The 10,688-nt window shown below is 50.7% G+C and overlaps 1 protein-coding gene across 1 annotated transcript; it reads right to left on the bottom strand.

Annotated features, from left to right (window-relative positions):
- Positions 1-1,481: 1,481 nt before the first annotated feature.
- SOX18 (SRY-box transcription factor 18) lies at positions 1,482-10,195 on the bottom strand. The gene is made up of 2 exons (XM_039326957.1): positions 9,401-10,195; positions 1,482-2,719 (listed from the first exon to the last, which is right to left on the bottom strand). The coding sequence occupies exons 1-2, from the start codon at positions 9,933-9,935 to the stop codon at positions 1,845-1,847; spliced, it is 1,410 nt and encodes a 469-aa protein (XP_039182891.1). The 5' UTR covers positions 9,936-10,195; the 3' UTR covers positions 1,482-1,844.
- Positions 10,196-10,688: the final 493 nt, after the last annotated feature.

The raw sequence follows: 10,688 nt of genomic DNA, 5'->3' as shown, positions 1-10,688 counted from the left end.
GAAAGCAATGCCATTAATGAGATAAATCTAAAATACTGCAGGGGTCCCAGATCAAGGGAGAGGTTTGGGGCAACCTGACCTCGCACATGGGCGAGGCACTTATGGGGTGGACTAAGGTTACAGTGGGGCAAGTGCTACTTTTTTGGAGAGGAGAAATTTTCCACGTGTTTCGTTCGCAAAGTAATTTTATAAAAAGACCAGGCAGCAGCTAATCTTATCAAATAATAGCTGGGTTGGTCTGCTTTATTAAATAAATGCCTTATTGGAATCCAAGTAAATTGGACAAAATTGGACTAAAATATAGTCCAAGGTAGAGTGAGCTATACTCAGTGACGGTTTAATCTTTGCAGTTAACTGCGGAAAGGAGACCAAGAGGTGAGTCACGCATTATATGGTGAGAAAGTTAGCCTGCCTTTCATGACCTTCTTGGGAAGGCAGTGACGGGGAAGCTCCTGAATTACTACATATCCCATGTGTCATTACTACTGATCCCATTCTGAAGTCCTTGGTCATGCCTGTGTCTTCCATGCTAACATTTCAAGACCTTGAAGTAAGCTTTCCAATGTGTCGGAAGCTCCACTCTCAGCTCAAGCCCTTTTTAAAACGGTGAGATATTTTCTGCACGAGATTTGTTCCAAGCTCCTTGTAGGAACTTTACCCCTCAGCTACTCCACAGCCAGCTGAGCCCCATCGCCATGGCTCAAGGGGTCACAAACTTATCTCTTCCCCTTTGAAGCTCAAATGTTAGCATCTGCGCTGTTTTTTATTCGACCCAAGTAGTCCTCAAATTACAACCACAGTTGACATCAGAATCTCCGCTGCTGTTAAGCAAATCACGGTCGTTGCTAAGTGAATCGGGCGGTCATTAAGCAAACTCCATTGATTTTACTTGTCAGAAACTGGCGGGAAGATCACAAGCAGTGATCAAGTGATCCCGGGATGCTGCAACTGTCATAAAAGACGGTTGCCATGTGCCCAAATTGCGATCATGTGATTGTGGGGACTGCTACGACAGTTGTAACTGCGAGGACCAGCCACGAGTCATTTTTTTTCAGTGCCATTGTAATAGTCACTAAAAGAATGGATGTAAGCAGAGGACTACCTGTACAGCTGCATTCCAGGCTCCTCTCCAATTAATACTACCATGTTTCCCTGAAAAATAAGAGCAGGTCTTATATTAATTTTTGCTCCAAAAGACGCATTAGGCCTTATTTTTCTGACTGGGGCTTATATTTGGGGAAATACGGCACTAAATGCCTCCATCTGGCTTAGGGATAGGTAACCTTGGCTCTTTTATGACTCGTGGACTTCAACTCCCAGAATTCCTGAGCAAGCCATGCTGAGGGAAAAGGGAGAGGTTTCCAAGCTGAGCCATGCTGGCTCAGGAATTCTGGGAGTTGAAGTCCACAAGTCATGAGGGGACCATAGTTCCCCTATGCTGGCTCAGGAATTCTGGGAGTTGAAGTCCACAAGTCATGAGGGGACCATAGTGCCCTCATGCTGGCTCAGGAATTCTGGGAGTTGAAGTCCACGAGTCATAAAAGAGCCAAGGTTGCCTATCCCTGATCTGGCTCATGATCTTAACTGGGGCTTATTTTTGGAGTGGTGCTCATATTATGAGCGTCCTGAAAAATCTTGCTAGGGCTTATTTTCCCGGTTAAGTCTTATTTTTGGGAAAACACAGTAGATTCACTGTCATAGCTTTGCCCAAGGAATCCTGGGAAACCGAACGGGAAGCATGCTGAGCAGGCCCATCCAACTCGAATTTCCCAGCATCCTAGAGAAGAGATGACAGCGGCCCCATTTTGGGGGGGCTGCCCCAAACCTCTCCCTAAATGAAACATTTACCCAGTGATACAGGCGCTGTAATAAACAGCGCTGCTTGCATCGGACAAGGCTGAGATCAGGCTGTTGTCCTCACAGCTCCGGGGAGTCACTTTGGACACGGAAACATGATAGGCGAAACCGGACGGATCCGGACGAGTCCTGCTCATATTCAAATACTGGTCAAACTCGTTGCGGTCCACTTCTGTCCACAGCTCGTGGGGGTTCAAGTGCTCCACGCCCTCCAGCTGGTGGGACTCGGGAGGAGGGGACAGCTGGCCCAGGTGGGCCGACAGCCCGTTGGCGGCGCCCGCGGCACAGATCTGGTTGTAGTACATCCCAGACGGCTGGGGAGTCCTCATGGCTTCGGCCAGGTGGGAGGGCGGGTTGGGAGGGTACCCCATGACCATGTTCCTCCCCAGGTTTTTCTCCGGGGAAAACTCCATCGGCGGTGGAGGAGGAGGAGGAGCAGGGTGGTGGTAACCCCGAAAGGACATCACGTTGCAGTCGTCCTGCATGTGGGGCGGGAAAAAGGCGGGCTCCGCCTGTTCGAGGACGTCCAGAGGGGACATTTCCGGGGTCGGCAGGCCGTAGTTCTCCATCTCTGACCCCATCGAGCGCAGTTCTCGGAAGTGGTTCAGTGGGGGAGGCTGGGAGTGGCCGAGGCCGCCGCTGGCGGTGCTGCGGTGGCCCATGGCAAAATTCTCGCCGCAGGGCTGGGGCAAGTTGTGGAGAAGGATGCTCGGTTCCATCCTCTTGATTTTCTTGGCCTGCTTCTTCCGGCGGGGACGGTACTTGTAATTGGGGTGGTCCTGCAGATGCTGGATCCTCAGCCTCTCGGCCTCCTCCACGAAGGGGCGCTTGTCAGTGGCGCTCAAGGCTTTCCACGCCTGGCCTGGGAGTCCGAAAGAGAAGAGAGAGGGCACGTTAAAACATGTGAGGAATGGTTGCAGGGATTGGGTATGTCTAGTTTAATGAAAAGAAGGACCAGGGGGCACATGATAGCTCTCTCCCAACATTTCAAGGGCTGCCACAAAGAAAAGGGAGTCAAGCTGTTCTCCAAAGCACCTGAAGGCAGGACAAGAAATGGAAACTAACCAAGGAGAGAAAACAACCTGGAACTAAGGAGAAACTTCCTGACAGCTGTGGACAATTTATAAGAGGAACAGCTTGCCTGCAGAAGTTGTAGGTTCTCCATTGCCGGAGGATTTTAAGAAGAGATTGGACAGCCACTTGTCTGAAATAGAACAGGGTTTCCTGCTTGAGCAAGGGGGTGGATTAGATGACCTCCAAGATCCCTTCCAACTCTGTTCTATTATTCGGAAGATGCTGCTGTCCCACTAACAGCCAATAGTTCAAGGCTTTAGCAGATAAAACTGGCCAGGCCGTTTGCACATGACTGAAGCGTGCAAAGTTCCTGCCCCAAAATGGATCAACTGTATTTACATACAGGTAGTCCTCAACTTACAGCACAATTGGGAGCAGAATGTCCATTGCTAGGTAAAATGGTGGTTAAGTAAACTGTGCCCCCTTTTTTTTGCCACGGTGGTTAAGCAAAGCATTGCAGTTGTTAAAGAGAATCACGTGGTCCTTAAGCAAATCTGGTTTCCCTCATCGATTTTGCGTGTCGGAAGCAGGCTGGGAAACTCGCAAACGGCACACATGACTTTAAGATCCGCAACCGTCGTGAGTACATGACGGCTGCCAAGTGCCCGAATTTTGATCACATGACCGTTGGGATGCTGCAATGGTTGTTTGCTGCAAGGACCAGTTGTTAAGTCACATTTGTAAGCGCTGTTGTAGCTTTGAGTGGCCGCTAAACATACAGATAGACAAGGATTCTCTGTATACCACAGGGGTCTTCCAACTTGGCAACTTTAAGGCTTGTGGACGTCAACTCCCAGAATTCCTCAGCCAGCCAACCGGCTGGCTGAGGAATTCTGGGAGTTAAAGTCCACAAGTCTTAAAGTAGCTAAGTTTGAAGACTCCTGGTATACCACTTTGAGAAGTAGTTTAAGAGAGTAAGTCTAAGCAGGGATGGCCGAAGGGGTGGGGAGGGGTCCCTAAAGTCATAATAGCAGTTGCAACCATGGGGGTGAGCCATGTTTATTTTAAACATGCAACACGGTTGCAATACATGCAAGAATGGGACAGGGCTGCAATTGTGCAATGGTGACCCCGCCCCTATCTTGAGGTTTTGGACCCTCGTCCCCTGCCCCCTGAATCATGACCTGAGCTCTGAAGAATTTGCTTGCTTGGTTAAGATTCTGTATCAGGGTCTCTAGCAGATCCAGGGTGTCCTCTATTTACAACAATTCATTTAGTGACTGAAGTTACAACAGCCCTGGGGGGGGGGAAGTGACTTATGGACGTTTTTCACGCTTACGACCGTTGCAGCCTCTCTGTGGTCGCGTGATCAATATTCGGGATGCTTGGCAACTGACTCGCGTTTGTGACGGGTTGTACTGTCCCCGGGGTCACGTGATCCCCAGAAAAGTCATAAAGTGGGGCAAAACTCACTAAACTAATGTCTCGCTTCGTAACAGAAATTTGGGACTCGGTTGTGGTCAATAAGTCGAGGACTTATGGCGAAGTGATAATTTGGGGGGCACTTTGGCAACTAATAAGCTTAGCTGCCAATTCTTTTCACAGATTGCAATCCGGTTCTAATGAGATGCACGGAGTTATTTGTGATCCATGAGTCTCTACAACTGAATCTCTCTCTGTCTTTAAGGTACGATAGTGTTTTGAGAAACGCACACAGTTCATAAGAACACTCGTTGTATCTTGAATTTAGCTATGGAGGTGTCTTTTAAAGGACCCTCTGCCTTTTTTTCCCCCCAATAAGGATGGATAAAGAGAGGCAGTTTAGTCTAGGTGAGAAAGGAGGAGACTGTGAGTTCTAGTTCCGCCTTAGGCATGAAAAGTGGCTGAGTCACTTTGAGTCAATCACCAGGAGACAGTGAGTTCTAGTCCCACCTTAAGCATGAAAGCTGTTGGGTGATTTTGGGCCAATCACTAGGAGATTGGGAGTTCTAGTCTTGCTTTCGGCACGAAAGCTGCTGGGTGACTTTGGGCCAATCACCAGGAGACAGTGACTTCTAGTCCCGCCTTAAGCATGAAAGCTGTTGGGTGACTTGGGCCAATCACTAGGAAATTGGGAGTTCTAGTCTTGCTTTAGGCACAAAAGCTGCTGGGTGACTTTGGGCCAATCACTAGGAGACAGTGAGTTCTAGTCCCGCCTTAGGCATGAAGGGATAGGCTGGATGACTTTGGGCCTATCCCCAGGAGAGTGTGAGTTCTAGTCCCATCTTAGGCGTGAAAGCCAGCTGAGTAACTTTGGATCAATCACCTGGAGACCGTGAGTTCTAGTCCTGCCTTAGGTATCACAGCCACTTGGATGACTTTGACCCAATCACTGGGCGTTCTACTCCTGCCTTACGCATGCAAGCCAGTGGGGTGACTTTGGGCCAATTGCCAGGAGACCGTGAGTTCTAGTTCTGCCTTAAGCAAGAAAGCTGACTGGATGACTTTGAGCCAGTCATTCTTTCTCAGCCCAACCTACCTCACAGGGGTGTTATTGCTGGGAAAATAGGAGAAGGAAGTTGTGTCGGATATGTCTGTCGTCTTGAGTTATTTGTAAAAAGTAATAAAAGACGGGAAACAAATAAAATTTAATTTAATTTAAAAAAACACAGTGTCCTTATTCTATCACCCCAAATGCTGCATTCAAAAAAAACTTAGTTTCTTTCACTCAGCCGTAAATTGCAAAGTCAGTCAGAGGGTTTTGTGGATTCTGGAAGGGGCAACTGATTTTTTAAAGGTGCACAACTTCCAAATTGTGACTCACTACATGAAGGGGCGCGCTGTTTAGGGAACATTTTCCAGAAACTGTGAGGCTGTAATTTGGACCTTTTTCAAACCTTATGAGTGAGCCAAGTTCCACTTTAAAGAGAGAGAGAGAGAGAGAGAGAGCGAAAATAATAATAATAAGATACTCTACAGCAAGTTAATTTCACTACAATCCCTTCAAGCATTTAAAGACAAAAAATGGCTCAGAGACAATAAACACTAGAGCGTAAAAATATTTCTTTAAAAAAAAAAAGCTCTTAAGTTCATTTTCCATATTGTCTTGGTTAATATCGAAAGCCAAATTGTGTTGTCTATAGCGGTTACAATGGAGATCCGATTTAGAAATGGCGCTTCCCCAACAGTCGGTCCCATAAAGAGAGTGAAGAAAAGGGATCAAAATATGGATAAAATTATTGATAGCATGGGGAACGGAGAATACCCGGGATTGGCCAAGAACACTGAATAATGGGAGATTTCCTTGCACGCTGGAGATATTAAAATGTGAAACTCACGGCCACAAGATAGTTAACAGCCAATAACTTCCAGGAGGATCAAGCTATCAATAGCTGCTAATCATTATGGTGAGCTTTATATCTAGGACAAGAGGAACAATTTTCCCTATTTTGGTTTGCAAGGGCCAATATAGTCCATTTGTTTGAGATTGGGAGAAATGTTCCCAATCCAGAATGGAGCATGTTGTTGTTGTTGTTGTTAATTGCGAAGTCGTGTCCGACCCATTGCGACCCCATGGACAATGTTCCTCCAGGTCTTCCTGTCCTCTACCATCTTCTGGAGTCCATTTAAGTTCACACCTACCATTTAAGTTCACACCTACCACACCTCCATTTAAGTTCACACCTACCCATTTAAGTTCACACCTACCCAGAATGGAGCATATAAATAGATAAATAATAGAATTGTTGATATTCGGGCAATATCAACATTTAATAAATTATAGTTGGTTGCAGAATCAGCCGACGTTTTTACTGGATTTGGCCTTTTTATCCCCCGATCCAGCCCTTCCCAAGGACTGGGGATAGGCAGATGTTTGCAGGTGTTAAATAATAATAATAATTAATAATTTAAATGGGACTATATTTAAATAATCTCAATCAATAGAGAACCTAATACTGTTTTAACTTCCACTATGCTTAACCTAGCTAGGCAGTTAAAGATCTATTTGATGCAATTATGCAACATATGAAGCTTGATTAGACGTAACCTCACACATTTCCTTTTTGCGGCTTAGCATGTTATATGAAACCAGCCCAGTTGGTTAGTTTATGATCCAATGTGCTGGGTGAGCACAGAGGGTAGAGTTAAGAGTGTTGTGTGAACACAACAGCTGCTTTGCCTCCAGATTCCTGAGCACCAAAGAAAGGCTTCCATAAATGCCATTTTCCCTCAAGATATGAATACCTGAGTACTGATGATGTTACCTAGTTGGGTAATGAAACGTCTGCAAGAAAACAACTAAGCTCAGAGAGCACCAAGGACTCCTCATTTCTACCTTGAGCTATTCTCCTTTATTAGTACTTGAATCCTAATTGTCTGCTACTTTGTTAAGCATCAAATATTTGGTAGTTGTTTCCAGATGTGCCATTTCATCATGTCTTAGAATATAAGGGTTGGAAATCACTTCGAGGGGGGGGTCATCTAATCACCCCAAATAATGTGCTTAAACTCTAAATACTTGCAAGAATGGAAATCAAGAGCAGTTAGCGTGTAAATGAAAGGGTGAACTCAGTTAGCAGTCAAATTTCAGGAGAAATTCAAGAGAATTTCTCTTAATTTTAAGTGCCTATCTGGTCTAAGTTTATTTTTTTAAAAAAAAACATTCCAAAGGATTTTGGAATTTCAATTTTAAAAAATAAAATAGACCTCAGTGGTTTGAAATCTCTTCTGTCCTGTCTCAGTTGATTCCCTAGATTATTATAAGGATGAAAAATGTTCCTAAATAGAACGGAGCTGGGCTCAGAATAATTAAGATAAACCTCTGGGAAGTGACTGGGCTCCATGTACGCCTAGATCTGATCTTGCTTGCATCCGGAGTCAGTCGGGATAAAATTCCTCTGTTAATCAGAAATGCTGGGTTAATCCTAAGTGGCAGAGGTTGGTCTAGATGACTTTTGGGGTCCTTTCCAGCTCTTCAATTCTGTGGTTCTAGGGACACACTTAAAAAGTGGGAGAAATCAACCCAAAACGTCTTCTTTCATAGGGCAATCCTTCTGAAGCTTGGCAACTTTAAGATACGTGGACTTCAACTCCCAGAATCCTCAAGCTAGCCATCCACCCATCTTCATTTCATAAGCCCCCCCCTCTTCTCAACTTTGGACCAAGATTCCCCCTCCCAAATTCCTGCAGCCAATTTTTGCTCCCCCTAAGCATGCTAACACACACACCCCTCCATTCCTGCGATCCCGCCAATGTGGTTAGCAAGCAAAGTGGTGTTTTTTTGTTTTTTTTTTAGAGAGAGATCAGGTCTCGGAAGATCACAACTCCGCTCTTCCAGGATGGACCACAAGAGCCGCTTACAGCGCAGGGCCGCCGTTAGAGCGCCCGAGAGCGCTTAGCAGCCCCCCTCCACCTCGCTTGCGCTTGTTGCGCTTGTCCTCCGGGAACTCGCTTTTCGCTCTCCCGAGGCGGAATCTGGTGGCCGGGAGTTCCACAGCGAGTTGGTTGCAAAGTTAGTTAGAATGGTTCCCGAAAGCAAAGCTGTGTGTGTGTGTGTGTGTGTGTGTGTGTGTGTGTGTGTGTGTGTGTGTGTGTGTGTGTGTGTGTGTGTGTGTGAGACAAGCGGGGAGTGGGAAGGGGAGCCCCGGCGCTCGCCGGGTGCATGCGTGTGTGTATGGGGGAGGGAGGGGGGTGAAAAGGGAACCCTGTGTGTGTGTGTGAAGAGTAGGAAGAGGACCCCAGACGCGCGTCCGTGTGTGTGTGTGTGTGTGTGTGTGTGTGTGTGTAACAAGTGAGAAGGGGAGCCCCCACGCCCGCCGGGTGCATGCGTGTGTGTATGCCACGGAGGGGGAGAGTGAAAGGGGAACCCGTTTTTGTGTGTGAGAGAGAAAGAGGAGGAAGAGGAGCCCAGACGCGCGTCGCGTCCGTGTGTGTGCGTGTGTGCGTGTGTGTGTCCGTGTAACGAGTGGGAAGGGGAGCCCCGATGCCCGCCGGGTACATGCGTGTGTGTATGTCACGGAGGGGGAGTGGAAGGGGAACCCCGTTTGTGCGTGTGAGAGAGAGAGGGGGGGGAAGAGTAGTAAGAGGATCCCAGACGAGCAGTCGCGTCCGTGTATTTGTGTAACAAGCAGGGAGTGGGAAGGGGGGCCCCGACGCCCGCCGGGTGCATGCGTGTGTGTATGTGTGTCACGGGGGGGGGAGGAGAGAGTGGGAAGGGGAATCCCGCGTTTGTGTAATTTGTGTGTGTCAGGGAGGAGTAGGAAAAGGAGCCCGGGACGCGGGTCGTCTCCGTGTGTGTGTGTGTGTGTGTGTGTGTGTGTGTGTGTGTGTGTGTGTGTGACAAGCGGGGGGTGGGAATGGGGATCCCGTCTCTCTCTCTCTCTCTCTCTCTCTGTGTGTGTGTGTGTGCGTGTGTGTGTGCGTGTGTACTGTGTGTGCATCAAGAGTGCTGCGGGAAGAGAAGCCCCGCCGTCCCGCAAGAGTGTGTGTGTGTGTGTCAAGGGGAGAATGGGAAGTCCCGCGGTCCCCCCTCCCTCCCTCCCTCCCTTACCGAGCATCTTGCTAAGCACGGCGTTGTGCAGGTCCGGGTTCTGCTGGGCCAGCCGCTTCCTCTCGTCCTTGGCCCAGACCATGAAGGCGTTCATGGGGCGGCGGATGCGCGAATCCTCGCCGCCGCTGCCGCCGCTGCTCTTCCCCTCGGCGCGGCCCGGGACGCCGCCGCCGTAGCCATAGCCGGCCGAGACCGCTGCTGCTGCTGCTGCTGCCGCCGCGGCGGCGTCGGGGCTGGGAGTCGGGCTGGGCGCCGCCGAGCCCAAGAGCGCGCCTCCGGGCTGGGCCGCCGCCGCCGCCGCCGCCGCTGCGGCGCCGGGGCAGAAGGCGAAGGCGGGCTCGGGGCTGGGGGAGCGGCTGGGGACGATGGGCCGGCTGGTGCGCGGGGGCGGCGGCGGGTAAGCGAGCCCCGGATCAGGCGCGGCGGGGGCGGCGGCTGCGGGCGGCGGGGCGGCAGCCGCGACGGCTCCCCATGAAAAGTCGCCTCGGGCTTGCGGAATCTCCTCTGCACAGAAAGGGGGCTCAGGTCTATTCATTCCAGCTGGACGCAGCTCTGGGGATCGACGCCGAGCGAGAGGCGGAAGCGGCGGGACGGACGGACGGACGGCGGCCCAAAGCGGCGAAGCTACGGGAGCCCGACGACGACGACGACGACGGCGGCCGAGAGCGGACGCGGGGCGAGCGGAGGCGAGCGGCGTCGGGCGGACGGCGGGCGGTGGGCGCGGTCCCTTCGCTGCTGGGCGGGGGCGGCTCTGTCCTCCGGCCGAAGGAGGACCAGCGGGCTGGAAGGATCCGATCCGTCGAGGGGCCACATTATAAAGGCTTCGCGCGCGGGCGGGGGAGGAGGGAGGAGGGACGGAGCCCGGGAGGGAGGGGGGCAGGGGAGGAGGAGGAGGAGGAGGGAGGGGGGGGGCGTCCGGGCTTGGAAAACCGACCTCGCGCTCCGCTCCGTTTCCTTTTGTTTTTTTCCAAGGAAATGGGCGGGGCGGGGTGGGAAACGGCCTCTCTTCCTCGCCCCCCTCGCTGCCCCCCCCCCACCACCACGACCGTCCGCTTTCGTTGGCTGCTGGAGCGGCGGCAGAAGCGGCTCAAATCTGCTTGTAACAAGCGAGGGAGGGGCGGGGGCGAGAGGAACGGGGGGCGGATGGGTAGAGCAGCCTCCGAGCTGGTCTGGACGCAATCGCGGGACAGCTGGTGGGGTGGGTGGGTGGGGGCTTGCTTGGAGGAGCGCGAGGGAGGGGTGGGGGCGAAGAGTTTTCCTTCCTTCCCTCTCACCCACCGACTTATTA

Source organism: Crotalus tigris, unplaced genomic scaffold, assembly GCF_016545835.1.
Source record: "Crotalus tigris isolate CLP2741 ecotype Arizona unplaced genomic scaffold, ASM1654583v1 scf7180000024347.1601321, whole genome shotgun sequence".
NCBI classification, from domain to species: domain Eukaryota; kingdom Metazoa; phylum Chordata; class Lepidosauria; order Squamata; family Viperidae; genus Crotalus; species Crotalus tigris.
Note: the sequence above shows the minus strand (reverse complement) of the source record. Positions and strands in the feature narration are given on the sequence as shown.